At 35.6% G+C, this 27,867-nt stretch overlaps 1 protein-coding gene across 19 annotated transcripts in view; it reads left to right on the top strand.

Moving 5' to 3' along the window:
- The window catches only part of SKAP1 (src kinase associated phosphoprotein 1), a 331,562-nt gene that overhangs the window by 96,890 nt on the left and 206,805 nt on the right, over nucleotides 1-27,867 (top strand). For all 19 annotated transcript variants that reach the window (XM_037993382.2, XM_037993380.2, XM_037993379.2 and 16 more), the window contains one exon: nucleotides 16,178-16,279. In XM_037993382.2, the coding sequence (XP_037849310.1) occupies nucleotides 16,178-16,279 (102 nt within the window). The remainder of the gene's footprint in view (nucleotides 1-16,177; nucleotides 16,280-27,867) is intronic.

The following is a 27,867-nucleotide window of genomic DNA, read 5'->3' as shown; positions in this document are numbered from 1 at the left end:
AGAAAACTGTATTTGCTTCTTGACAGCAATTAAATGTATGTGGCAAAATCTTAGTGCATTTGGAAGTAAATGTAAGGAAAGATGATATAGAAAAACTCATGCCCTAGCCCCTAGTCTCATGCCTTCTCACATATTTTCAGGGGTGGGGGGCATTAGTGAGAGGTAAAAGTATCTTTTACCTTGCCCTTTTGATCAGACCTTAGCTGATTATGTGCTTCAGAAGCTGGTGGGATGGGTAGGAGCAGTAACTGGTCTAGATAAGGTACAACAGGACAACTTAAGATTATGAAAAGATTAGAAATATGTAAGAAAGAGAACAACTAGCAGAAGAATCTTTAAAGCCCTTGAAAACTGGGTGGTATTGGGATGGGAGTGAGAAAGAACAGAAATTATGGCCCCAAACTTTCTGAGCATTTTTATCTGTGACAGGACCCTCTGTATAAGAAGATGATGGGATGAATTTTATTAACTCTGCATTTGCCTAAATACGCACTTGAGTTCTTCAAGATATTTGAACTAAACCAGGTCTGATGCCTGGAAGGAAAATAGTTTTTCATTATAAAAGATCCATTATTTGTATATCCTTTTAGTAGCACATATTTTAAAAATAGTAGCCTTGGCCGGGTGAGGTGTCTTATGCTTGTAATCCCAGTACTTTGGGAGGCTGAGGCAGGCAGGTGGATCACCTGAGATTAGGAGTTCGAGACCAGCCTGACCAACATGTACTAAATACAAAAAATTAGCTGGGAGTGGTGGTGCATGCCTGTAGTCCCAGCTACTTGGAAGGCTAAGGCAGGAGAATTACTTGAACCTGGGAGGTAGAGGTTGCAGTGAGCCGAGACTGTGCCATTGCACTCAAGCCTTGGCAACATGAGCGAAACTCATGTCTCAAAAAAAAAAAAAAAAAAAAAAAAAAAGCAGCCTTATCAAGATATAATTCACATGCCATAAAATTTACCCTTTTAAAGGGTACAAGTTAGTGGTATAGATATAGTATAGTATAGTATAGTACAGTACAGTACAGTACAAGTTGTGCAACCATCACCACTATCTAATTTCAGAACGTTTCATCACCCCAATAAGAAACCCTGTATGGATTCTAGAGCCCGTTATCTCCAGAGGTAGAAAGCCCATACTCTTCGTGACTGTTTTTCACTGTCTCATTGCAAGGTTGTTGAGGGTTAGTAGTAATGTGTGTAAGCATCTAGCTTAGTACCTGGACAGAGTTAAAAAAAAAAAAAAAAAAAAAAAAAAGCCAGTAGTTTCTATTTATCATAATGGTACATTAATGGTAATTCTTTCTCTCACATTTCCACCGAGGTTTTCTTATTGGTCCACTGTCAACTTCCTGAGTGATATTTATTTTAAAAAGGAAACAGGGAAAATAAAACATGATCCAAAGAATATATTACTTTAATGTAGAGGGGATATAAATGGAAGGGCACTTTTAATGAGCTTAAACATAATTGGAGAACATGAAAAAGGCTTTTTGTTTTTACTTGACAATAAGACATAATATTGCTTTGATAATTCATGTCCTGCTTACTCAAAAAATTTTTCTATTTAATTCTGTACTTAAAGTTACAAAGAAAAGCCAGTGGAGTTTTTGCCATGGAATTTTTATAATTTCAGTAATCTGTATCTAAAAGGTGATACCGATAAGGCAATATTAATTTTGCCCTTAGATTTGATGACACTATTACTTAAAGTTATTGAGCAAACTGATTTCCTTCATTTTGCTTCAGTTTCCCCTTTTATAAAATGAGTTAGTGACAATTTTTAATCAAAAATTTGATTATAAGGTATAATGTTTATAATTCAAAATTTATTGCTACAAAAAAAACTTCATGAATATTAGATTGAATTTCCCACCATAGGCCCAGAATCTAAAACAAATGACATAATATTTAAATAAAAATCTAGGGAAGACCATGGGAATATTATATATAATAATATCTCTTTTTTTTTCTGTCCAGTGATCACTCACATTACATTTGTAGTAGTGGTAAACATGGGTCAGTGGAATCTCTTGCCAACTTAAAGATTCTTTGAGTATCTCTATGAGTGGTATAAAGGGTTTCTGAGAAAATTATTCAGTATATTTCAATACAAAAGAATTCTACTTTGTGAAGCTTAAAAATCTCATTTTGAAATGGCAAGCCTATATTAATGTCAAAGTAAATCAATGCCTAATAATATAGCCTGGCAGGCCAGATACGGTGGCTCATGCCTGTAGTCCCAGCACTTTGGGAGGCTGAGGGCAGGTATATCACTTGAGCCCAGGAGTTTGAGATCAATCTGGGCAACATGGTGAGACCCTGTATCTACAAAAAAACAAAATTAGCTGGGCGTGGTGGCACAGGCCTGTGGTCCTAGCCGCTTGGGAGGCTGAGGTGGGAGGATCACTTGAGCCTGGCAGGTTGAGACTGCAGTGAGCCGAGATCGTACCACTGCACTTCAGCCTAGGAGACAGAGCGAGATCTTGTCTCAAAACACACAAACAAAGAAATAAACAAATAAAAATATAGCCTGGCAAAAACAAATAGTGCTAAGTGAATAAGGAAGTTATAAAGCTATAACTGTAAATTGAGGGATTTAAGACGTTTACCAACGAATGTGTAAACTTTATGTGCATTCTGAGTCAAGCAAACTATTTTAAAAAATGACATCTATGAGAGAATTAGAAATATGAACACTGACTGGTTATTTTACATTATTAGGAAACTACTGATTTTTTTTAGGTGTGGCAGTGGTATTACAGTTAATTTTTTAAAAAAGAGTTCTTTATTTTAGAGGTTAAAAAGAGTTCTTTATTTTAGAGGTTAATTTTTTAAAAAAGAGTTCTTGATTTTAGAGAGAGGTGTGCTATGATATTTAAAGATATAATGTCTGAGAAATAATATGGGAGAGGAGAAAGAAACAGGGTAAGTATAGATGAGACAAGATCGACCATAAATTGACACTTGTTGAAGTTGGATGATGTATATATGGGAGTTTGTTACACTGTTTTGTCTACTTCAATACATGGGTAAACTTCTCCATAATGCAAAGGTAAAAGAAAAAGGTTAAGATTGATTAAAAATGTAACATTATTCTTTTATCTCTGTCATGAGACCTAGTATATTAATGCATACATTGCTTTCTGCATCTGGATATAAAGTACATAGAATAGTGAACTAATTTTTTAAATTGCTGTTCAGGTTAATGTTTTATGATAAAAAGAGCCTAAGCTTTGAAATCAGACCTGAATTAGAATCCCAGCTCCTCTGCTTAGAAACTTTGTTAGCTACTGCAAATTACATAACTTCTTGAAGCTTCAGTTTCCTTATGTATAAAATCTCACTAATAATATCTACTTCACAGTTGTTATGAGATGTAATGAGTTTTAATGAAATTATGAGTCATGAGGAGTGCTTGCCACATGGTAGGCGCTTACTAAAGTGGTAACAAGTATTATTATGTCTCAAAGTAGGGCGAGGCAAGTACATACATGTATGAAACTTTGATAATAAAAATTTCACTTATCTTTTCATAAAATTAATTCATTCATTATAGCTGAACCCTGGTGTAGGGCCATGAAACTTACCATGTATATATTTGTAAGGTTTGTATTTATAGAGAGCATTTTTATTGGTGGTAGCCACTTCAGAGGCTAGATTTACAAGCTTTTTGCTATATAGTGTCTGAGACATGTTGAATGGAAGCACAAATGTTGCTTAACTTCTTGTCCCTTGTGGTCACATACTTGGAGCATGTAGTTATGACAACTACAAGAAGCAAAACATTAAAGCAGCAAAGAAACACCATCTTTACACTTTAAAAAAAAGAGGAAGGAAATTTCCTTTGAAGTTGAAGAGAAGTGTTTTTGAATTAATGGAGTGTACAGTGATTTTACTAAGTTTTATTTATGAAAATACTCTTTGCATTCATGCCAAAAGGTTTCAGCACAGTCATAAGTAGGATTTATACAAAGAAACACAGCCCAAATTTATGACGTGTTTGCAAATGTAAGAAAAAGTCTAAATTTACAATATTTATAATTTATTGTTAAGTATCTTTCCACCACTATTCCTGGAATGCTGATATTTTATAAACACAAGCATTGGTTTTGAACCTAGACTATCTCAACCTATACTACTTTTTTAAAAAAGAAATCTTCCAGCATGTTTTCCATGTCTTTTGGGGATTTAATAGGGGGGAAATGAACCCAGGCTGAATACTCTTGCCTTTGGCTTTGGCCCAACCTTCTAACATCAGCAGTCTTGACAGCTGCTTTTGTGGCTTGACTTCCTTCGGGCATTTTCCGCCCTTTTCTTATTTGCTATGTTTTATACAAATTAATCTATAGAAAGTGGATACACACACAGTTTTTGAAGTTAATTACTAATTTTGATAGCTTTTCGAATATTGTACTTCCTATACATCTACTGGTAGGGTGTTCTTTAGTGGAATAATGCATTTTTAAAAAGGGCAGAATAATGCATTTTAAAATTAATGCAGTAGTTGTTTTGCAATGACTGTCAAAGATTTTTTATAACAAAAAGACTCACTTTTTTCCTTTTTAAAGTTAACATTTTGTAAGATTTTTATGTCCTTTCCAAAAGTCCTTCCTATTCTGTAGTAGATGATATTAAGATTAAAAAAAGAACTAAATTTTATGCAGGTAAAAGAAATCACTGGAATCAGGTAATGCTGCCTTCTGTATTCCCTACACAATGTATTGTGTACAAGGATGTTCATTATAGCATTGTTTGGAATAGCAAAGACTACAGACAGCCTAAATGTCCAGGAATAGGGGACTAGTTAAATAAATGTATATCCATTTAATGGAATACTATATAGAGTTAAAAGAAAATGATACATCTGTAATATGTATGTAATATGTAATATGGAAGGTTCTCCAAGGAGTATTGTTAGATGAAAAGGGTAATTTGAGCAAACCAGTGTGTATAGTTTGTTTCTGTGTGTGTGTGTGTGTGTGTGTGTGGCACAACCACACGTGTTTTTATTTGTATATAGAATATTTTTGGAAGGATACATATGAACTGTTAACAGTGGTAACCATTAACAGAGGTAACCACTTTTGAGGGAGGATATTGGTACGAATGAAAGAGAGAATCTTTTTTGGTACTATTTGAATTTTCACCATGTGCATGTATTATTTTTTAATGTTAAAAATTGGTTAAAGTAAAAAATGAGATAAATCTATATTGCTGATATGGAGCAATTGCCAAGATAAATGGTTAGGAAGAAAAGCCAGATACACAACAGAACAAATGTTACATTTGTTTAAAAAGAGGAAAAAAAATACATATGCCACACACATAGAGACCCTTGTTATATTAGGTACAAAAATTAATAGAACACCCAAGAAATCTCACAATGGTTGCCTCTGGAGAGAAGGATCAAGAGAAGAGAGGATAGACGAATTTTCATTATATGCCTTCTTGTAATATTTGAAGGTTTTGCTCTGGGCATACTTAACTTTTTTTATTTAATAAAGAAGCTTTCCAAAACAGACAAAAAAAACAGCATGGTAGTAATCTATTTTTCAGTAGAATCATGATTAACAGTTTCTTATCCATTCAAGTTTTTGTCTATTTATTTTATTTGTTTATTTATTTATTTTAGTTTTTGAGACAGAATCTCACTCTGTCACCTAGGCTGGAGTGCGATGGCTTGATCTCAACTCACTCACTGCAGCTTCCATCTCCCGGGATCAAGTGATCCTCTCACTTTGGCCTCCCCAGTAGCTGGGACTACAGGCATGAGCCACCATGCCCAGCTAATTTTTGTATTTTTTTGTACAGACAGGGTCTCACCATGTTACCAGGCTGGTATCAAACTTTTGGGCTCAAGAGATTTGCCTGCCTCAGTCTCCCAAAGTGCTGGAATTACAGGCATGAGCCACTGCTTCTGGCCTATTTATTTTGAAATGTTAATTAATGGGCAAGGCCCTGATGGTGGTCAAATAGCAGCATTCTCTGTTGTTTAATGTTTGAGAACGTTGGTATATATAGGTGTGTTGAATTTACTCATCATTTAAAAGTGAATTTTTTTATTTTTTATTTTTATTTTTATTTATTTATTTTAGACAGAGTCTCACTCTGTCACCCAGGCTGGAGTGCAGTGGCATGATCTCAGTTCACTGCAACCCCCATCTCCTGGGTTCAACCAATTCTTGTGCCTCAGCCACCCAAGTAGTTGAGATTACAGGGATGTGCCACCATGCCTTACTAATTTTTGTATTTTTAGTAGAGATGGGGTTTTGCCATGTTGGCCAGGCTGGTCTCTTATTCCTGGCCTCAAGTGAAAAAGTGAATTTAAAAATAAGTTATATGGCCAGGCATGGTGGGTCACATCTATAATCTCAGCACTTTGGGAAGCCAAGGGAGGCTGACTGCTTGAGCCGGGGAGTTCCAGACCAGCCTGGGCAATGTAGAGAAACCCCATCTTTACAGAAGATCCAAAATTAGCCAAACATGGTGGTGTGCACCTGTGGTCCCAGCTACTTTGGAGGTTGGGGTGGGAGGATCAGTTGAGCCTGAGAGGTCAAGGCTGCAGGGAGCCACAATTATACCACTGCACTCTGGCCTGGGTGACAGAGTGAGACCCTGTCTCAAAACAAAAACAAAACAAAAATAATAATAATTTTAAATTAGTATTGTATAATACTCATGGTGACTGATAATGAATACCTTTTCTTACCCAATCTTAGTTTTTTTAGAAGTTCACAGAACTTCAGATTTTCGTCTTCACATAGATGTCAGGGAAATCAAGTCACTGAAAATTAATGACTGCTTTAAGTTTATTTGATTAGCCCAGGGGACTCTGGTTGAAGAAAAAAACAACTTATAAATGATTTCTCTTAGAAGGTATTATTCCTGGACCAACACAGAAAATCAGGTGAGAAGTATAGTTTCTGAACATAGAACTTTTACATAAGAATTAGTGTTCATCAGGACTTGTGCCTCTAACAAATTTTCATGTTCTAAACACAAAATATTGAGAGAAAAGTGTAGTTCATTTGAATACAAGCTTTTTTGGTTTTTCTGCTTAAAACTTTTTTGTGAGTAAGTAGGTTAAGCATTCAGACTTGAAACCCAATGAATTTGCTTGATATTTTGAGGCTAAATAATGTAATAGGTGGACCTAATTCTATTAGAAAGCATTTATTTTTCATTTGGCTTCTCATCAACACATGCTTCTCTCAGAAACTTGTTTATGAAGATGGCTAAGTATCACTAGCACAGGAAAGGGACTGCTAAGTTATAGGCAAGGGGATTTATATGACATGTAAAATAAAGATTGCAATTTCTGCTGACTCTTGTGAGGCAAATAGTGGGAGAACCAATCTTGTGAACCCTATCGATCCTTGTCAGCTGATGTGAATTTAAGACACATTTGCCATCCTGGAAAAGTTCTTGATCATGATTAATCTCTAAAAGGTATTTTCCTAAACTTAAAAAGTGACACCACTTACCCTTAAGATTTACGCACTTTACTCGTGTTAGTGATACCTCAATTAAAAAGTAATTTTTTAAAATAAAGAGATACTTTTTCATGTGAAACTTTTTTCCCAAGGAACCAAATATTGAACTGAATTCTTGACAGTGAAAGGTTTTCGCTGTTGATAGTGGTGTTACACACATGTTGTCGAATATGTGAACGAGAATCGCTGTTTGGAATGGGATGTGGCGTGGGTAGGTTGAATCTTGTCACCATTTGCCAGTACAGCTTTAGTGATATTGAAGGTTTATGTTATCGCAAAGAAAACTTACCCTTTCTTCAGTAGGTCAAAAGCTGGCTCACATGTTTAGGCCTGCTAATCTTACCCATAATCCATTCTTTACTATGTATTATTTTATTTTTACTCCTTGGACTTTTGAAAAACACTTCTTATATCTACTTGTAGCCTGTAGAACATGTAGTCTCATTCTTCTTTTTTTTGTTTGTTTTTTGAAACAGAGTCTTGCTCTATCACCCAGGCTGGAGTGCAGTGGTGCGATCTCAGCCTCCTGGGTTTTAGGCAATTCTCTCTGCTTCAGCCTCCTGAGTAGCTGGGATTACAGGCACCCGCCACCACGCCCAGCCAATTTTTGTATTTTTAGTAGAAATGTGGTTTTGCCGGCCGGGCGCGGTGGCTCAAGCCTGTAATCCCAGCACTTTGGGAGGCCGAGACGGGCGGATCACGAGGTCAGGAGATCGAGACCATCCTGGCTAACACAGTGAAACCCCGTCTCTACTAAAAATACAAGAAAATTAGCCGGGCGTGGTGGCAGGCGCCTGTAGTCCCAGCTACTCGGGAGGCTGAGGCAGGAGAATGGCGTAAACCCGGGAGGCGGAGCTTGCAGTGAGCCGAGATCGCGCCACTGCACTCCAGCCTGGGGCACAGAGCAAGACTCCGTCTCAAAAAAAAAAAAAAAAAAAAAAAAAAAAAAAAAAAGATATGTGGTTTTGCCATGTTGGCCAGGCTAGTCTTGAACTCCTGACCTCAGGTGATCCACCCGCCTTGGCCTCCCAAAGTGCTGCAGTTATAGGCGTGAGTCACTGCACCCAGCCATCTCATTCTTCTTTAATGGAAGATATTAGAATCCAACTAGCCTTATAGTTTCTCTCAAGAAGTTTCTTAAGTAGTGTTGGCTTATCAGTTGGGGCATAATAGACCCTAAAATGCATCAGGATTGTAAACGAGTGCTAAGGTCTACTACAACTTGTTTGGGAGAAAGGAAAGGTGGGACAAGAGAGCAAGATGAACCAATAGTAATAAAATTGCTACATTTATGTGACATTATATATTTTTCAAAGGATTTTTCTGCTCTGAGACTTAAAGCCTGTTGGTGCCAGAAAGGAAACACATTCTTTAACCAAACCAGGTCAATGCTATATTTAAGTATCCAACAGAATCAAACAGAAGGTGCTGGAAAAAATTCAGTGTATTAATTTCACTAAGCCTGAGGTGGCTGTTCTAAATTTTGCAAGCATGAAATTCATACCAGAAAGTGATATTTTGAAAGAATTACTACATTACTTGATAACAAATTTCAACTATGAATTGGACCACTTCTTTCTTGACCAAATCATTGAACTCATTTGGTTTTGTCTGTCAGTTCTACTCTCCATACCTAATGTGACTACTGCTATTATCACTAATAATCATAATTTATAAATTTACTTTACTGAAGTTAAAATACTAATTGATAGCATATACCATAAAGTTAACTCACTGGCTGTCATTCAGTATGCTTTACCTTTGAGTAATGATCATGATTTATTAAACATGCAGATTTTCAGGCTACATAGTTCAGTGGATTAGAACAAGAGCTTAGTAATGAGACAAGTTGGGCTAAAAGCCTGGCCCTGCCACTTATAAGTCACTTATATGACTTTGGGTAAGTTATTTCATCTTTGTGTCTCAATTTCTTTATCTTCATCTTTGGGTTAATAATACATCTCAGGATTGTTTTGAGGATTAAATGAGACAGTCCAAAAGAGCCTTGACCCAGAGCTTGTACCCAGTAGGAGTTTAGCTAGCTATTATATAATTATTTTTATTATAGCTAACTTTCTCCTATGTGTCAAAAGATACTGAAAATTCAGTTGGATAGCTTTGTAGTAAGAATTAAGGACTGAGAATACAGAAAACAAACAAACCAAACAAAACAGAACTATGAGCCAATAATTCCAGATTATGATTGCCTGGTCACCATATGATAAATGCATTCATTTAACAATATATTTATCCATATACTACCAAATATCAAGTTTATATATTTTGAATTATGTCAAAATCTCATTACTGTTGAAAATATTCCCACTCATCAGGTTCCATTTTAGTACCAGTTGAACAATACCAGTGGTAGATGAAATGTGTTAGTGTGAAGCTGGAATGATTGCTGACAGGCTGTAATTTGCTTTATAAAGTGTGGGTTGTCATATATACAATTATCTGGTTTATGTTTGTTGCTGCCAGCCCTCCAGTTTGTTAACATCCAGGAGTTATGCCTTTATGTGAAACCTAAGAAGGGTTAAAAATCTCAACATTTTCTTAGAGGGTGGGAGAGAAGAAGAAAGGTTCACACAGTGGCTACTTTTTTCTCTCTCTTGTTTCTTTTTCTTTTCTTTTCTTTTCTTTCTTTTTTTTTTTTTGTTTTGTTTTTTTTGTTTTGTTTTGTTTTGTTTGACTAGGATGATGCTACACACTACAGCTCACCCTACTGGTCAAAATTAAAAACTGCATTACAAAGGACCATTTTCTTGAGGGAAAAAAGAAAAAAAAAAGAACTTTTCAATTAGCTCCCACTGACATTTTCCTGTCCAATCCACCACTGACAGATGTACTTCATTCTGACAATATCATTAAGCTATGCTGCCCTTTCAGTTGTTGGATTCACAGGTGTTGTTATAGTGATTATACTAAGAGTGTCTAATCAATTTGGCTCCATTTGTGATTATTTAGACTGTGCCACTCTCCTCAAATGTTATCTCTAAAGGTTCTTAAGAAGGCTGTTATTCTTAGCATGATTACATAATTAGCAAACAGTATCCTAAGCTAAAACCTGTAGTCTTAGGCTCAATTTACTTCTTGTACATTCAAGATCCAGTTGGAGCAACTTTTTAAAAGAATGATAAATGGAAACTTTCTTTACCTGACCTGTCATTTGTTCTGTAGACTTAATGACATTCAGTACCATTACACTCACTGCCAGGGCCTTGGGGGGAAAAAGGAATATTTATACACTGAGTTATAGATAGATGTAGTAAGGGGAAAAAAAAGAGAGAGAGAGAGAGAGAGATAGGCAGAAAGTCTGACTGTATAGAACAGAGAAGAATTTGAGACCTTCACTATACATGGATTAATCACAAGAACTAACCACGCAGATCCAAATGGATATTTAGAAATTGGTGAAGCCTCTAGGATGTTCTCTGGAAAATGTAGTACATTTTCTAATGCATGAATATGTGCAAAATGGTATGTAATTTATAATGGAAGTGCTGACAGAATTTTAGTTTTGGTGCAGCAAATGTGCTCTATAATATATTTACATGTGAGTAACATTTCATGTATGGTCACATCTGTACCCAACATATTTATTTAGTTGGTATTAGATTCAATAACTTAGTTGAATGGTTATAATAAGGAACAATAAGCTGCAGTTTTGCTAATCTTACTATAGTTCAGCTTTGGGAGCTGCATTACTATTAAATTGGCCCATGAAAATCTTGCAGTATTAATGCTATCAAGCATGAAAACTAACTGGACTTGGATCAGGGAGCCTCATTTATAGCATTTTAGTGAGAATTTATTAGTTTAAAGAGGGAGCTGTATTTCTTACGGGATCTTAAATAGTATAGGAAGTCACGTGTTCCCTTCCAACAACAATAATAATTTAAAATTTTTCAATTTTAAATTAATCTCAATTTCCTTATATAATCCAGAGATACTTGGTGAAGTAATAGCAAACCCTAGTGTTTTTTGTTGTTGTCATTCTTTTTTTTGAGATGGAGTTTCGCTCTTGTTGCCCAGGCTGGAGTGCAATGGCACAATTTCGGCTCACCGCAACCTCTGCCTCCCGGGTTCAAGCGATTCTCCTGCCTCAGCCTCCCGAGTAGCTGGGATTACAGGCATGTGCCACCACTCCCAGCTAATTTTTTGTATTTTTAGTAGAGACAGGGTTTTCCATGTTGGTCAGGCTGGTCTCAAACTCTGAACTCAGGTGATCTGCCTGCCTCGGCCTCCCAAAGTGCTAGGATTACAGGCATGAGCCACGACGCCCGGCTGCAAACCCTAGTTTTTAACCGCGCCATATAAACAGTCGGTTGCAAATATGAGTAGAGTTTTTATAATATAGCTCACAATTAATTTGAAGAGAAATAAAAGATGATGACGTAGACTAACATAAAAAATCGAGCCTTTACATATTGAATAAGCAAACTTATATGTTTTCTCTGTTATTTGGTATTTTCTCACTTTTTTTAATGCTTAAACCATTTTCTGTCTTTTTTCATTTCTTTCTCATTTATCTGGTAAAATTGTCATTATGGCCTGTTTTTGTCTCAAAATAGTACCTGCAAATTCAGGACTAAACGGATTTGCTGTGAACTAAAATAGTTACAAGGGGAACATCATCATGGTTCATTTTTCTCCCTGTTTTATTTGGAATTGAATTAGTAAATGAAAGTTTTAGCAGTTTAATTCACTTCTCCATAAAGTTTATGGAGCAGCAACAGCTGGTTGAATCTGTGGCAGAAAAAGCCAACTTCTAGTGGCCAAGCCTATTGTTTCAGAATTAAGGGGGAAAGCTCATTAACTGTTAATGAAAACACAGGGAATAAAAACAAATAGCACAGAAACCCTAGGAAATAATTACCTTACACCTGACACAAAGCTGCTTTATCTTTCTGCTTCAACCCTCAGAAATTCCCAACTTATCACTCTGTGGAGCATGAATGAAATTGAGTTTGACTCTCAGAAAAAAAGAATAGAGAAATCATCCCGCTTATGGGCCCCTCAGCACGTACTTGGTGGAGGACCTGCCATTGAATATACCAAGGAGTGTATCTAATGCCCGATTCTTATGACACTTAGGCTATAGGAGCAAATTACCTGCTAATAGCAGGTGAAACCTTGATATAGTTCCACCAGATCTTGATTAGAAATACAAAGAGAAAGGACTGAAGGTAATGGATGTGATTAATGGAGATATGGTGTGTTAAAATATATATCTGTATAGAAATATATTGATTCTGCTGGAGTTGCAGAGGGAAAGTGTGTCTCCAGTGGCAAAGGGTCTTGCTTGTGAGAAAGCCACTCTAAGCAGATGGAGTTCTAAGCCCTAATTGTAGAGATGCTGAGTGGAAATGTCTGTCACTATAGTTTGTGATCATTTATGTCTGATCCCACTGGACTACAGTTGTGGCCATTTGGAACTGCAATTGTCAGAGCTATAGACAAATCCAGAGAACACATACGGTTATGTTTTAAAGAAAAATGATGTTTTTAAACTTAAACAAATCCAAAATGACCACAGTAATTGCTGTTCTTCTATAAAACTTTTCACCCATGCATCCTCAGTAGTTATAATCATTTCAATTACACAGGAGTGTCTATTTATATGGTGCTATAGCCTTGTTTCTGTGTGTGCCCAAGGGAACTGGGTCACTTGATATGACACTAAGAACACTTATAACAACATCTCCATCATCAGGAACTAATTGCACTTGGGTGTAAAGCTTATTTCTAAATGTTCCTGCACCACAACCATTTGTACTACTGACCTAGGCTCTGTTTTGCTGCATTGAGTTGTATATCTTTGTCGTTGGGTACTTTACAGAAGAACTGTCTCGTGTTTGACACCAGGGGTGGCTGCTGAAAGCACACCTTGGGTGACTATACTCAGAAACCATAGGAATCATGTGGAAGTGACTTTTCCATCTGAAGTTAGGAAAGCAAGTGCCAAACCCAGGCAGATGTTTTGGGTAAGACTTTAAAAACTGAGGCTGTGAAGGCAATGTGATACCCTGGATTGGATCCTAAAACAGAAAAAGGACATTAATGGAAAACTTGTGAAATCCAAATAGAGTCTGTAGTTTAGTTAATAGCAATATACCAATGTTAATTTATTGGTTTTGGCAGATAGACCTCAATTATGTAAGAAGTTGAGATTGGGGGAACCTGGGGGAAGGGTGTGTAGGAACTCTGTACTATCTTTGCAACACTTACATAAATCTAAAATTATTCCAAAATAAAATGTTCACTAAAAAAAAAAAAAAGCCCTTCCTGATATGCATGTTTTTTTAAAAAGCTTAGAATGCGAGCATGTACTTTTTTCTTTTTTCTTTTCTTTTCTTTTTTTTTTTTTTCTTTTTTTTTTTTTAGAGAGACAGGGCTCACTCTGTTGTCTAGGTTGGAGTGCAGTGGCATAGTCATGGCTCACCGTAGCTTTTACCTCCTTGGCTCAAACAATCCCCCCATCTCAGCCTCTCAAGTAGCTGGGACCACAGGCACAAGCCACCATGCCTGGCTAATTTTTCTACTTTTTGTAGAGACAGAGTTTCATCATGTTGTCCAGGTTGGTCTCGAACTCCTAGGCTCAAGTCATCCACCTGCCTTGGCCTCCAAAGTGCTGGGATTACAGGCGTGAGCTACTGGCCTGGCTAGGTTCTTTTTCTTTAATGGTAGATTTGCCACATTTTTGAACTAAGCAGAAAACTAGTTTATAAATAATGTTTATAAATAATGTTCAGTATATCCTACAAAAGTTAAATTTTGCTTGGCAATTCCAGTACTTTTTTTTATTTTTAAGGATTTTTATTTGGCTTAAAATAAAAATTCCATTTAGCCTTGCAGCTCACTTTCAGGTTACTAGCCAGGCAGTTAGATTGTGTTGATAATATAATTTTAGTGGACTTCCAATGATGTAAAATTTGAGCATTTTAATCCTCAGTCCAGTATTTGAGAATTTTTCTGGTTATTATGGAAATTACACAGTGATGCTGTAAGCATAGCTATAAACTTTGTATCCTGATAAGTAAACTAATAAAGGAGAGTAACTCTTCTGGCTTTGGCCAATGACTATTGTGTGAGTTTTCTACAATTTTTATTTATCTTTTCCATAATAAACTTTATAGTTTATTTCTAAAGTCCTATATTTGTAGGTGTTCAACTCAGTTATGGACATCTACCTACCATACAGCATTTGAAGAAGAGTCTAGATATGATCATCTAATTTATGGAAAGAGAAGGCTACAGCCATTCTCTTTTTATCATTTTATAACCTCCCTAGTTTTCTAGTTTAATTGTAGGAAATAAACCTTTAAAGTGAGGCAATACAGATTCTATGTAGGTTGTTTGGTTTCACAGCTCCCTAGTTGAAATCCAAGGCCAAAACTCTACAGTATTTACTGAGATTAGCATTGGTGATTTCCTTTGGAAATTAGTATTTGAGATAATATTAAATTCAGTTGAAAATCATATTTTCATGTTTGTGAAATGAAATAAGCAGCTGTCGGTGTCCTTTTATCAGCAGACTGTACCTCTATTTGGGGGATTTTAAGGAAAGTCATTTGCAATACAGAGCCTTTTCTTCCGGTTTCTTAATGGGCTAACATCTTCTGTCGGAACCTTTTAAAGTATCAAAATAACATTGGCCATTTCTACAGAATACAATCCAATGTATATTGAAAACACACAAAAGAGATTAGCATTAATTGCATAATTCAGTATTGTATATACATTACCTTTTATCAAAGTCATTTTACAGAACAAATATTATCTTCTTAGGGCTTTTAGAATTCCTAAGAGGTCAGTTGCCTAGGCTGTAAACTAGAATTACAAAGAAAAAACTTTGTTAGTGTTGCAGAACAAATAGGAATACAGTCCAGCAAAGTCTAGGTTCTCTCTATTTTTATACTTCTCTTACTTTTCAGAGAAAGACTATTGAGCTTGCTATATTATATCATGTATAGAAGGTTAAACCTTTGCGTCAGTCCTATGTCACTTGAAATAGAGTCATGCAGGGAGACATAGTATATATTAATATAAATTTAATTTTTTTTTTTTAGATGGAGTCTTGCTCTTGTCACCCAGGCTGGAGTGCAATGGTACAATCTCGGCTCACTGCAACCTCCACCTCCCGGGTTCAAGCAATTCTCCTGCCCTAGCCTCCTGAGTAGCTGGGATTACAGGCGCCCACCACCACGCCCTGCTAATTTTTGAGAAAAGGAGATGGGGTTTCACCATATTGGCCAGGCTGATCTTGAACTCCTGACCTCAGGTGATCCACCTGCCTGGGCCTCCCAAAGTGCTGGGATTACAGGCGTGACCCACCATGCCTGGCTGAATATAAATTTATATAGCTATGTTTTTATTTTAAGTATGATAGATAAATTCCTTTCTGGTGGCAAGAGGTATTCCCACTCTAAGCTAACAGTTCCTAAGTTTTAGTGACAGAGTTACTTGAGTGGAAAATTTTTCATCCAGGTAAGTTGGTTCTTGAACTTGTTTAACTGTTTCCCATATGTTAATGGATAGTGGCCATGTTCATCATCGAGTAAAAGATAATCTCTTTTTTTTTTATGATCATACATAGATCTCTTCCAGTACCATACCAAGGATGTATCCTTTTATAAGGATGTCCAAAGGTTGACCTTATTTTCTCTCTTTTTTGTCCCTCAGGAGGAGACTTTGGACAGGACAGCTCTGATGATAATCACAGTGGGACACTTGGCTTGTCCCTCACATCCGATGCACACTTTTTGTCAGATTATCAGGACGAGGGTGAGTGTTATCCTTCTGGATTTTGGGTGACTACCATACTTTATTATCATTTGTCCTGACATCTTTGCCTTTTGTCATTTTGTATCCAGCAGCCTTTGGTGGGTTTTCTTTACTGGTAATCACTAGTTTGCAAAGAACAACTATTTGTTTCATTGTGGTGCTGATCCTCCTTGGTAATTCAATACTTCTGAAGTTAATGTATTTAGGGAGACACTAATTCCATATTGGAACAGGAAGACATCATTATTGATCTTTTTATAAAAACTGTAGCTCGAAAGCTAAGAGGGCATTTTAAGATTTCAGGGCCTAGTTTATACCATTCTTTTGGATTTTTTAGCTTTACTGATTTACATGAGAATTGAAGCTTTTATTTAATGATTATTGGATTATTAGTTTTCTGTGGATCATTTGAGACCCTTGAGCTCATCATATTATAATAAGATACCATCTCACCTGTGCTTCTCACATACCCCTGACTATATTGGTATTGCTCAAGTGGAAGGGAAAGCCACAAGAACCACAGTGCGAATCTTCCTAGAGCATCAATTTTACTTGAATATTTGGGAATGAGAGGAGTTAAATAATTCAGTTGTTAGAAACATTCTTTTTATATTCAAAATTCCATAGTATGTAACAGAGTGAAATGCAAAATATATATGAATTTTTAAGATAAGACGTAAAATATAAATATTTTGGCCTGATAGCTGCCAGTTTCTGGCTCAGGCCTAGATTTCCTAAGTGTGGGGATCCACTGTGCCTCTTCCGGCATGTGGCCACCTGAGCAGAAGGTTTCATCATCAAGGATGCACATGGTTTTCTTATCAGAGTCTCTCTCCTGCCTTCCCAGTAGGGTTAAAAAAGTAGAGGTGCTACTAAACTGAACTTTAAATTGGAAACACTTTATTCACTTAGGGGTTGGGAATAAAGTTGGTAAATTTTTCCTTACTTTTCTTTGTTAGTCTGTAATCTTTCCATTTCTTTTTATTTCGATTTCAAGAGCTTAACAATTTCTGTTTTACTCTCTTTTTACTTTATCCATTGATTGTTATTTCATTTAGCCCTTTTGACGATTCATGTTTTTTTCCCTTTCATTGACTCGATAACCTCCACATAAGAACTGTGGGTTGAATCACACAGAAACATTTTATTTTGCTTGGACTTTGTATAATAGCACAATTAGTAATACCCAAGTTTTAAAATGGGGTTTGTAATATAGGATCTGTGTATTGATTCAGGTATTACACTAAAAACATTATTTGGACTGAAAGTTTAATAATTACATTGGTAGCTGATTAATAATTGTAGAAAATTAACAGTGCAAAACAGGAAGAAATCAACCTTTCATTTGTTTTTGATTAATCTAATGCTTGACAGAATTAGAACAATAGTGCCTCATTAATCCTTAGGTCACTTATTTGGTATTTCCAACTTTCCCAAACACAACTGAGAACACAATAAGTAATCCAGAAAGGCCTCTAAGTGGAAATAGATGTGACTTATGTACCTTGCTCTTCGAAGAACCCCTGAGGCCCTTTGCTGAGGAATCTTCTTACACATTTCTAACCAATACAGTGTTTTGGTTTCTCAGCCCACAGTAGAGCTTCAAATTAGAAGAAGAGGGTACTATAAAGGCATCAATTAACAAATAAGATTAAGGTAAGAAACAGAAGAACAAAATTTTATTTAGATAACAAAATCTATAAAGAAAATTTATATACGAATAATTTTTTTTAATAGCAGTTTGGGGTCATTTTCTATGATATAGAAAAAGTGCATGCTCACGCAAGTGCTCAGTACCTTAATAAATTAAAACGTTTTTAGCTAGCATTTATTGAGCACTTACTATTTGCCTCGCATCATCTGTATGGTAAGCACTCTGCATATGTCGTCATTTGATCCTCAAGACTGCCCTAAAATGTAGATATTAGGATTATGCTTATTTTACAGACAAGGAAACAGACTTAAGGAAGTTAACTTATCTAAAATCACACAGCTAGTAAGCAGTAGTGCCAGAATTTCCGCCTACATAGTCTGGTTCTAAAACCTCTGGTCTTAACCACTCTGCTATCCTTACCACTATCCTTATCTGAGATATCCAAAAAAATAGATTCATACTCCAAACATTTTGGCTGAGACCATACAGTTACAAATACTATGCTTAAAAATATTTTCATTAAAATAGTTGAAATTTAGGAAAAACATTTGTGTTGAAAGAGGTAAATCTGGAAAACTCCAAAGTGGAAAACTTTGTTCCATAACAGTTCCTCACAAGAGAGGAGTTAATTATATTAGTAACATTAAATTCTTACTTACTAAATTTTTGTTTTTAGCTCTGTGCATGAAATTAAAAGAAATTAAAAGTGACATAGTCAATGGTAGAGGTAGGAATAGACCTATTTATGTGTTAAAAACTTGATTGTAAGATGATATGATACTGTTTAAATATGAGTTTCTGCAAAGCATTGAATCTAGTACAGTGCCTGAGTGCCTAATGCACAACAGACACAATAAATGTTCATTTTCATCCCGTGAAAATTAAAGATACATATATTTCCTGTGAAATTAAAGAGAAAGTTATAAAGGTGTCAAAATTTTGAGCAATGTCTATATCCTATTTAATTAGATTTTACCGTGATAGAGAATGGTAACACTTGATATGCTACTTACTCATTTTTTAAAACAAATATTTATTTAAAGATTCCTAGGTAACACCAAGACACTGTGTTAAGCTGCAGGTGAAAAATGCAGTGAGAAAGCAGATACAGTCCCTGCCCTCATGGAGCTTACTATCTCATTGGGAAAACTATTAATAAGTAGACAAATAAACAAATATAAAGTTAGTGTCTTTATAGATAAGTCAATTATTTATGAAGAAAAGATGTTCATCTTTATGTTTTATTTATTATTATTATTATTTTTTGAGACAGAGTTTTGCTCTGTCACCCAGGTTAGAGTGCAGTGGCAGGATTTCGGCTCACTGCAAGCTCCACCTCCCGGGTTCACACCATTCTCCTGCCTCAGCCTCTTGAGTAGCTGGGACTACAGGCGTCCGCCACCACGCCCAGCTAATTTTTTTGTATTTTTAGTAGAGACGGGGTTTCACTATGTTAGCCAGGATGGTCTCGACCTCCTGACCTTGTGATCCACCCTCCTTGGCCTCTCAGGTATTCCTCTTTGACATTCTTTGTAATGACAGTTATTTTAGCCTTTTGGAATTTTATCTTCATTAGAAAATGTAAAAATATTTCAGATATTTTATCTTCCACTGTCAGCTAGAATAGTATCCTAGACTTGCCATTATAAAAGAATACACAGTCTGGCCCATCCACCCATAACTTTAGTGATGAGGGGCAATAACCATAGTACGTATCGTGTTTAGGTCATGACTTTGTGAAAACTACAAAGAGTTCTAGAAGAATGTAGAAACCTGGCCAGGTACACAGCAAAAAATGCAAACCAAGGTTACAGGCTAACTCATGCATAAAAATGAGAGCATGTTGCCACCTAATTACAATTCTTTCTCCTTTTCCTTTGTAAATGCTCACAATTTGAAGGCAGAGAGAGACACCCACAAGAGCACAGCCCCACCATCGGGAACGAAAACTTGCTAACGAGTAATAACATTTAGATTTCTAAACTAAAAGCATAGTTTTTACCATATGGAAGGAAAAAAATATAGTAGGAAACATTGACCACAGTACTTAGTACAAGAGCCAGGCAGCTACAAAGCTCAAGATCTGATTGTTTTCAGTGTCCAAAATACACAGTGGATTTTAATGTATTTATAAACTTACTTTGTTAGTATAATGAAGAATCCCTGTGTACATACATTATTTTAAAAAGTGGATTGGGGAAAGTGATCATTCTATAAGCAGGGTATAGTGACTCCTTCTGGAAGAAAGAGAAAAAATAAAATTATTTTAGAAGAAACCTAAAATCTATGATAATATATTATTTGTTATATATGATTACATTCTAATTAATGGAGTGAATGGATATTGAACAATTAAATCTGGATAGAAGTGAGAATATTTTAGAGCTTCTTTGTGCATCAGGATGTTGAATGTTAGAGAAGATTCTTATTCTTCAGCCAAATGAGAAACAAGTGGAAAAGGAAAGACCTGTAACTATCATTGGAAAAGAGTAGTAATGAATAACTGAAGAGAGCCTGTTGTTGATTGATTTTATTATATACTTGTTGATTTAAAAGAAATTGCAAACATGTTAAAGTACCAATAGTAGCTATTTTCAACTCCATGCCATTTCTGAAAAGTACATTTAAAAATATAGAGAATATTCTGGAAATAAAAGTAACCAATTTTTTACAGTGCTATTTTTAGCACTTTTAAGACATTTCTCTGTTTTCATTTTAGTTCTAAAATACAAGTGAATTTTGGATTTAAGATTATGGCTAATAATAGACTAGCTTTTATTGATCATTGTGGGTTTTATTTTTATAATAGTGGGGAGAAAGCATTAGATATGAATGTATTTTAAACAAAACTATTTTAGTATTCTGAAATTAAAATGAAGGTTTAATTTATTGATTATATTATTGTAGCTGGAGTTCAAGTTTGTCTTAAATTTCATGGTGCCAAAGTTAGTATCATGAAATCTGGGAATTGGAAGGGATGATAAAGTCATCTAGTAATAGGAACCATTTATTGAGTGTTTACTATGCTTTACTAAGTGCTTTCCATGGGTTATCTCATTTAATTCTCAATCCGGCTCAAAGAGGAAGACACTGTTACCCATTTTGCAGGTAAAGTAATCAGGCTTAGAGGAATTAATTGACTTAACCAAGATGACACATCTAACCCATATGAGGGACTAGAGTTCCAACAGATTTCAAAGCCGTTGTTTTTGAAGAGTTCTGCTGAGGTGGATGTTTGTCCTCTGTAGACATCTACTCTTATGAACTTTCCAACTCATTTTCCTTATTGCTTTTTTCACTGAATATAATGTTGATTTTTAAAATGAATGTATTCACAGCTAAAAATTATCCTCTAAATGCTTTTACTGTATCCCACAAAACTTCATTCATAATTATTCTAAGTGTTTTATCATTTCCTTTATGATATCCTTTTTAACTTATGTGTTATTTAGAAGCATTTTTTGTGTTTTTGTTCTATTTTTATTTTAGTTTCTTTTGTTGTAGTTTCAAGAATTTTAAAACCTACTCTTTTATTAGTGACTTCTGATTTTATTACATTATAATCTAAGAGCACAGTGTATATTATTTTGATTCTTTGGACTTTGTTGAGACTTCCTTTGTAGCTGTAATGATCAGGTTTTGCTTATGCACTATGTGTGCTCTAGAAATATTTATTGATTACACTCTTATTCTTTTTATTTTTATAAATAATACTCTTTAAGTATTTTATATTCCTAGATTTTCTTTTCTTTCCTGAGAGGACTGTGTAAAATCTCCAATTACAATTGTAGATGTATTCATTTTTTTCCATGTTTTGTTTTGTTTTGTTTTCAGGGTCATATTATTAGGTACTTATAGAGAGCTCTAATTGATTAAAAAGACCCCCTCTTAATGAACTGAAATCCTATTCCTAGAACTTCCACTTATTTAGTTTCACCTCTAAACCTATGAGAGCATCCCCAATAGACTTTATTTTATTTATTTATTTATTTATTTATTTATTTATTTGAGATGGAGTCTAGCTCTGTTGCCCAGGCTGGAGTGCAGTGGCATGACCTTGGCTTACTGCAATCTCCACCTCCTGGGTTCAAGTGATTCTCCTGCCTCAGCCTCCTAAGTAGCTGGCACTACAGGTGCCCACCACCACGCCCAGCTAATTTTTTGCTTTTTTTTTTTTTTTTTTTTTTTTTTTGAGATGGAGTCTCACTGTGTCACCCAGGCTAGAGTGCAGTGGTGTGATCTCGGCCCACTGCAGCCTCCATCTCCCAGATTCAAGTGATTCTCTTGCCTCAGCCTCCTGAGTAGCTGAGATTACAGGTACCCACCACACGCCCAGCTAATTTTTGTATTTTTAGTAAAGGTAGGGTTTCACCATGTTGGTCAGGCTGGTCTTGAACTCCTGACCTCGTGATCCACCCACCTTGGCCTCCCAAAGTGCAAGGATTACAAGCGTGGGCCACCGCGCCCAACCACTGATAGACTTTATACTCAGTGAGTATAAAAAATGTTTGTAAGCCAGTTTGAGATCCCTATTGTTGTGAGTCAGGGGTAAGGCCTGATTTTAGTGTATAAATTATATTGTTTCACAGAGTAAATAACCTGAGCTTCTTACAGTGTTTACTGAGGTATGTGAATTAATGATGCAGGGATTAGAGGTAAATGACCTCATTGATCAGGATAAATCTTGGATGGAATCTTGCTGGCAACTTTGGAGTAAAATATGCGTAATTTAGGGCTACTTTACTTGGAGTGTTAGAAACCTATGTAGGTTCAGTCACTGGGTACCCTAGCACCAATAATACATAGTATTCTAGCACCAATAGGACCCTAGTAGATTGAAAAAATTAATGGCTTAAAAACAGCAAGCCATTTGCTTCCTTCTCACTGATGGAGTTAGGCTTGTTAACTTTCTTCATGTGTATTTTTTTAAAACTATGTAAGCTATGCGAACATAGTTGGAGTTTTTAGTTCCTTTTTATTCTATGATATGAAGATAATGAAAATGACTCAATATAGTCTCTTTCCATAAACAAGTCTGTAAATAAACATATATGCATACATATATATATTCAAGCAAGCATTTTTCTCATTTTCTTTTTATTCTTCAGACAACTCCTTTGATCTTTGTTGTTAGCTAGAAGGTATATTTTTCTTTAATAAAGGCACATGGCTCCTGTCAAAGCTAATGGAAGTTATGTATGTGTGTTTAGAGGCACATACTGTGGAAGAACATAAAAACTTATATCCATGTTTGTGTTTTTGGAGCCAAAGAATGAATTCAACAGTAGAACACACACTTTCATGAACCTGGCGGATTTCTGAACAAGTTTGTGTTGGCTTTAGGTGAGTCCATCAGATTTCAGATCATTGGGAGAAATTAAGGACTCAGTGTTGAGTTTACTGTGATAAGGGTAAGTAAACTGTCACTCAGGATCACAGTGGCTTCCTTCATGAAGATAAATGTCTTATTAGATCTAAGACATCATGTCGTTTATATAGTCTGGTATAAATCACAGATGAAGATGACGAAGTGGGCTTCCAAGTTGACAGTAATTTATATTACTTAAACAAATGGTTACCAAGGATTATACATGTTTTTGTGAAGAATTAAAAAACAATAACAATTATCTGTCTATGAATGACCCGTTTTTCATTTTCAGCCCAGCATGTTGGGCTGTTGTTGTGTGTTTAAACTCTGACTTTTCATCCAGTACCCAGTAAAGTGCTCTCACATGTGTTGATAGCTGGACATCTTCCATAATGCTTCTTTCACTAAAACAAACTGCTTGCGAATTTAACCCATATATTTGGGTTAAATTCTATGTAAAATCATGGAATTTAAGAGCTGGAAGAGACTTGGCAATCACCTAATCTAGTCTCTGTTTTAACAAAGAGAAAACTAAATTTTAAAGATGCTAAGTCATCAGGTGTGGTGGCTCACGCCTGTAATCCCAGAACTTTGAGAGGCCAAGGTGAGTGGATCACTTGAGGTCAGGAGTTTGAGACCAGCCTGGCCAACATGATGAAACTCCATCTCTACTAAAATATTTAAAAATTAGCTTGGCATGGTGGCAGGTGCCTGTAATCCCAGCTACTCGGGAGACTGAGGCAGGAAAATTGCTTGAACCTGGGAGGCAGAGGTTGCAATGAGCCAAGATTGCACCACTGCACTCCAGCCTGGGCGACAAGAGTGAAACTCCATCTAAAAAGAAAGAAAGAGAGAGAGAGAGAGAGAAACCAAATGAAGAAAGAAGAAAGGAAGGAAGGGAGGAAGAAAGGAAGGAAGGAAGATACTAAGTGTCTCCATCCTACAACCAGCAAGTGATAGAGCCAGTATCATACCCAAGACCACCTCTCTGAGAGTGACCTCTCCTGGCTTACACTGCATGCATTCCCTCACCTGCATGATCTCAGTATGCTTTTCAATGCTGCCTCCACAGAGGTTTGTAGAAGGCCTGATCCTGGCTCCTAGGTGATTTCTTGCAAGTTTCAGTCAAGTTCTTCAGACACATGTGTCTCTCTTGCCTATATACATTCTTATTATTTTCCTAGGATGATTTGGGAGTGGTATAGTTTATAAAGAATTTCAAAAAGGCTCCATAAATGCCAACAATTATAGTTATGAATAACATGCATTAAGCCCCTGAATTGATTTGACACAAAACTAATTAATTATCTTTTTTGGCCTTTTTGTCCATGTTATAGATGTTAATATACTACTAATGAAGAGTTAGTTATTGAATACCAATATTGAATGTCCTTATTCAGTCATGAGTTTGGATGCTGTGTAGAGGATACAAAAAAGGAATAATATGTGATTCCTTAGTGAGCAAATAATCTAGTTGAAGAGAGACGATTCGGGTACCTTCACAACTAAGCATATGGTACATAATCCAGTGTTGATGACTGGGGACAGAGTTTGCAGAAAAACCTAATTGGTTGGACTTGCAGTAGTTTGGAAGAAAGTTAAAATAATATTTGACCTAGGTTTTTGCCAAAGTGTTTTTAGAAATCTTTTCCAGAGCGGAGTATGAGCAAAAGTCCATTCTTTGAAAGGTCAAACATTTATTGAGTTTCTACTCAGTAAATGGCAAAATAACAGTGACCATTTTTAAGTGCAAATAGTTGATTTTTAAATGAGTGACTTGACAGAAGAGAGTAAGCTTTTTCATTATGCCTTGAATATTCTTTGTTTCTCTCCAAATTCTAAACTAGTCAACAAATTTAATGGTAATGTGAAAGTTCTAGTATATGATTATCAAAGATCTTTTATGTATCTATCTGATTGATATATGAATCAGTCAGAGGTGGGGAGGGATTATATATCTTTGGATGCTGTTGATGAGAAAATCTTATACAACATATTTTATTACCTTGTTCTTAGAATCTGTACTGCATTATAATAAATGTAACATCTGCTTTATAGATGAACATTGAATGACCCCAAGTTTGGCTATCTTTCCTAAGACAATCAGTGCTAAAGTTCTAGAGGTCTGAATTCTGAGGTATAATTTTAACCACCAGACTGTCCTTCCTCAAGCTCCAAAGTCACTGACCATTTTTACCTCAAAATCTCATATTCACTTTAATCAGAAAGAATTTCATTTAAGCATAAAATAACTCTTTTGGGCCAAGTATGTTTGTGTTTATACGTAATATATATATTCAACTCTTCCTGCTTTGATCGTTTTTGTTTTTCTACCAGTCGTAATTTCTTTTGGTCTAACATAGAAGTCTGACTTTTCAAGTAAAAAAGAAATGTTGGTAACACTGTTTAATACAATGCTGAACCACGTCTTAATCTGGAATATTATGGCGTACTAGGGAAAGATTGTTGAATTCACAAACTATATTATACTTCTGCTCTAGGCTGTCTTTCTAACTTTGAGTGACAGCCTTTTTTATGTTGGGCCCTAAGTAGCTTAAGTCCGGGTACAGTGGTCTAGCAGGAAAGAAAGATTATACGGAATGGATTCTCTGGCTTGTAAAAGATTGGGATTTAGAGGGGAATTGTTCCTTTATGGGAAGTTTTCACTTATAGAAGCCTTTTCCAATTTGCTGACCCATTTTGTTAAAATATAGCTTATATGGTATAGTATATTTTCACAGAATACTCTGAAAGATAGACATTGTTGTCTTGGTTAATTTTATTATGTTGTCTCATTATAATACCCCAGATTTTATTTTAACCAACAAAACATAGGGTTAACTAGAATTACTAACTCTTCTCTCTACAAGTGATCATTATCATCAGTGAAAGACATTTGCGAATGCCCAAGAATATAGTTGAACCTAGAGATTGTCAGAGCTTAGGGAAAAAAATTACTTTGAGTTATCTAATCTAGCCCTTCTAATGAATTCACATCATTCTTACTAATATCTCATTTAATTAATTATCAAATATAGTTATTATGCTTTGGGTCCTCCCTTTGCCGGACATCTTTCCCGCCCAACTATTATTCCTAATTTATTCTTCATGTCTAACCTAAACTTTTCCTTCCTTAGTTTCAGGCCATTGCTCTTTTCTATACCATCTTCTGAGACTGAATAATTCCCCTAATTCATTTATATTGTTACCTTTAGGAAGTATTAAAGACTGAACATTTATCCCCAGAGTCTTCACTTTTCCAAACTACATAAATTTCAGTTCTCTTAATCCTTACCTCACTCTGCCCCTGTCATACTTCCAGTGCTTAGATATTTTATCACACTGCTTGATATTTCCCATTCCAAGGGGATCACCTAACGAAGAGAGCTGCCCTATGGGGAGGGGAGTGCTCAAGAGTAAAATCTCATATAAACCACTAGAAGATGCCTAAGTGTTTATTTGATGTTGGTATTGGTGATCATCTGGAGAGCACACCAGTGTAGTGCTTGCTTTGGCATATGTTGGGATATATGTGTATTTTAATGCTTTAATGTATTATGGCCTGTTGTAATTGAATGTCTATAAAGTAGCAGTTAAGAGGGTTTTATAGACCTTGGAAGAGATCAGAATTCTCTAGCTCCCTCTCGTGGTAAAAGGAAATACTACTTTTGGGCTTTTCTGGATTTTTGTTTTGTTTTGCTTTAGTGAAGAGGAAAGCTAAGATATGTAAGTTCTCAACATGTGAGCTTACGTAGCGAATTCAAAAATTAAAACTGTTATATGTATGTGTGCGTACACATACACATACTCAGATATGAGAAATTCATGTTCTTTTATTAATTCCTTAAAACCTCAAAAATATTACTTTCTTACAATCATTTCATATATTCTTAATATTACACAAGTTAAAGGGAGGATAAATAAAACTATAGTCTTGAGGGTTTGTATTCATAAACAGATAAAGGAAGTGGGTTAAATATGAATTTTAAACCAAATTTACAGGTATTTTTTTCCTTTGCCAATTACAAATGGAAGTGGTTAGCATTTCTAACGTATTTAATCAGATCTCCTGTGTCTCCTACAACATATTAATTTTACAGCTTATTATTGTAGCATTCCTTCTATGGTAGACACATTTCAGATATTGAAGTTCTAAGTAAGTGGCAAATACCTGAAGAAGACACTGAACTGGTGTGCAAATGTCTTCATGTGAATTGCCTATGGAATAAATTTTTACAGGTAGCAAAAAATTATGTTTGTTTTCTAGAAGACTACTAAAAGTAACCCTTATGCCTTGAAATAGTTGATCTCTAGACAAGAACCAATGAAAAGTTGCTATTAATATGTCTTAGATGGCAATGCAGAAAGTGATTAAAATTAGACATTATCCCTAAGTTTGTTTTGTTTTGTTTTAGGCTATTCAGAAACTTGAGTAATGGTTAAGGTAGACTGTTTTATGCTCAAATCACATTCTGATGAAAATATGGGGTCCTATTTAGTTATTCTGGGAACTCTAGGAATAAGTTTGAGACCATGCTTTTTAATATTAAATATTGTCCTTTTTTC

The sequence above is a fragment of the Chlorocebus sabaeus genome, chromosome 16 (genome assembly GCF_047675955.1).
Source record: "Chlorocebus sabaeus isolate Y175 chromosome 16, mChlSab1.0.hap1, whole genome shotgun sequence".
Lineage (NCBI taxonomy): Eukaryota > Metazoa > Chordata > Mammalia > Primates > Cercopithecidae > Chlorocebus > Chlorocebus sabaeus.
The sequence above is the reverse complement of the archived record's forward strand: the minus strand, read 5'-3'. Positions and strand labels throughout refer to the sequence as shown.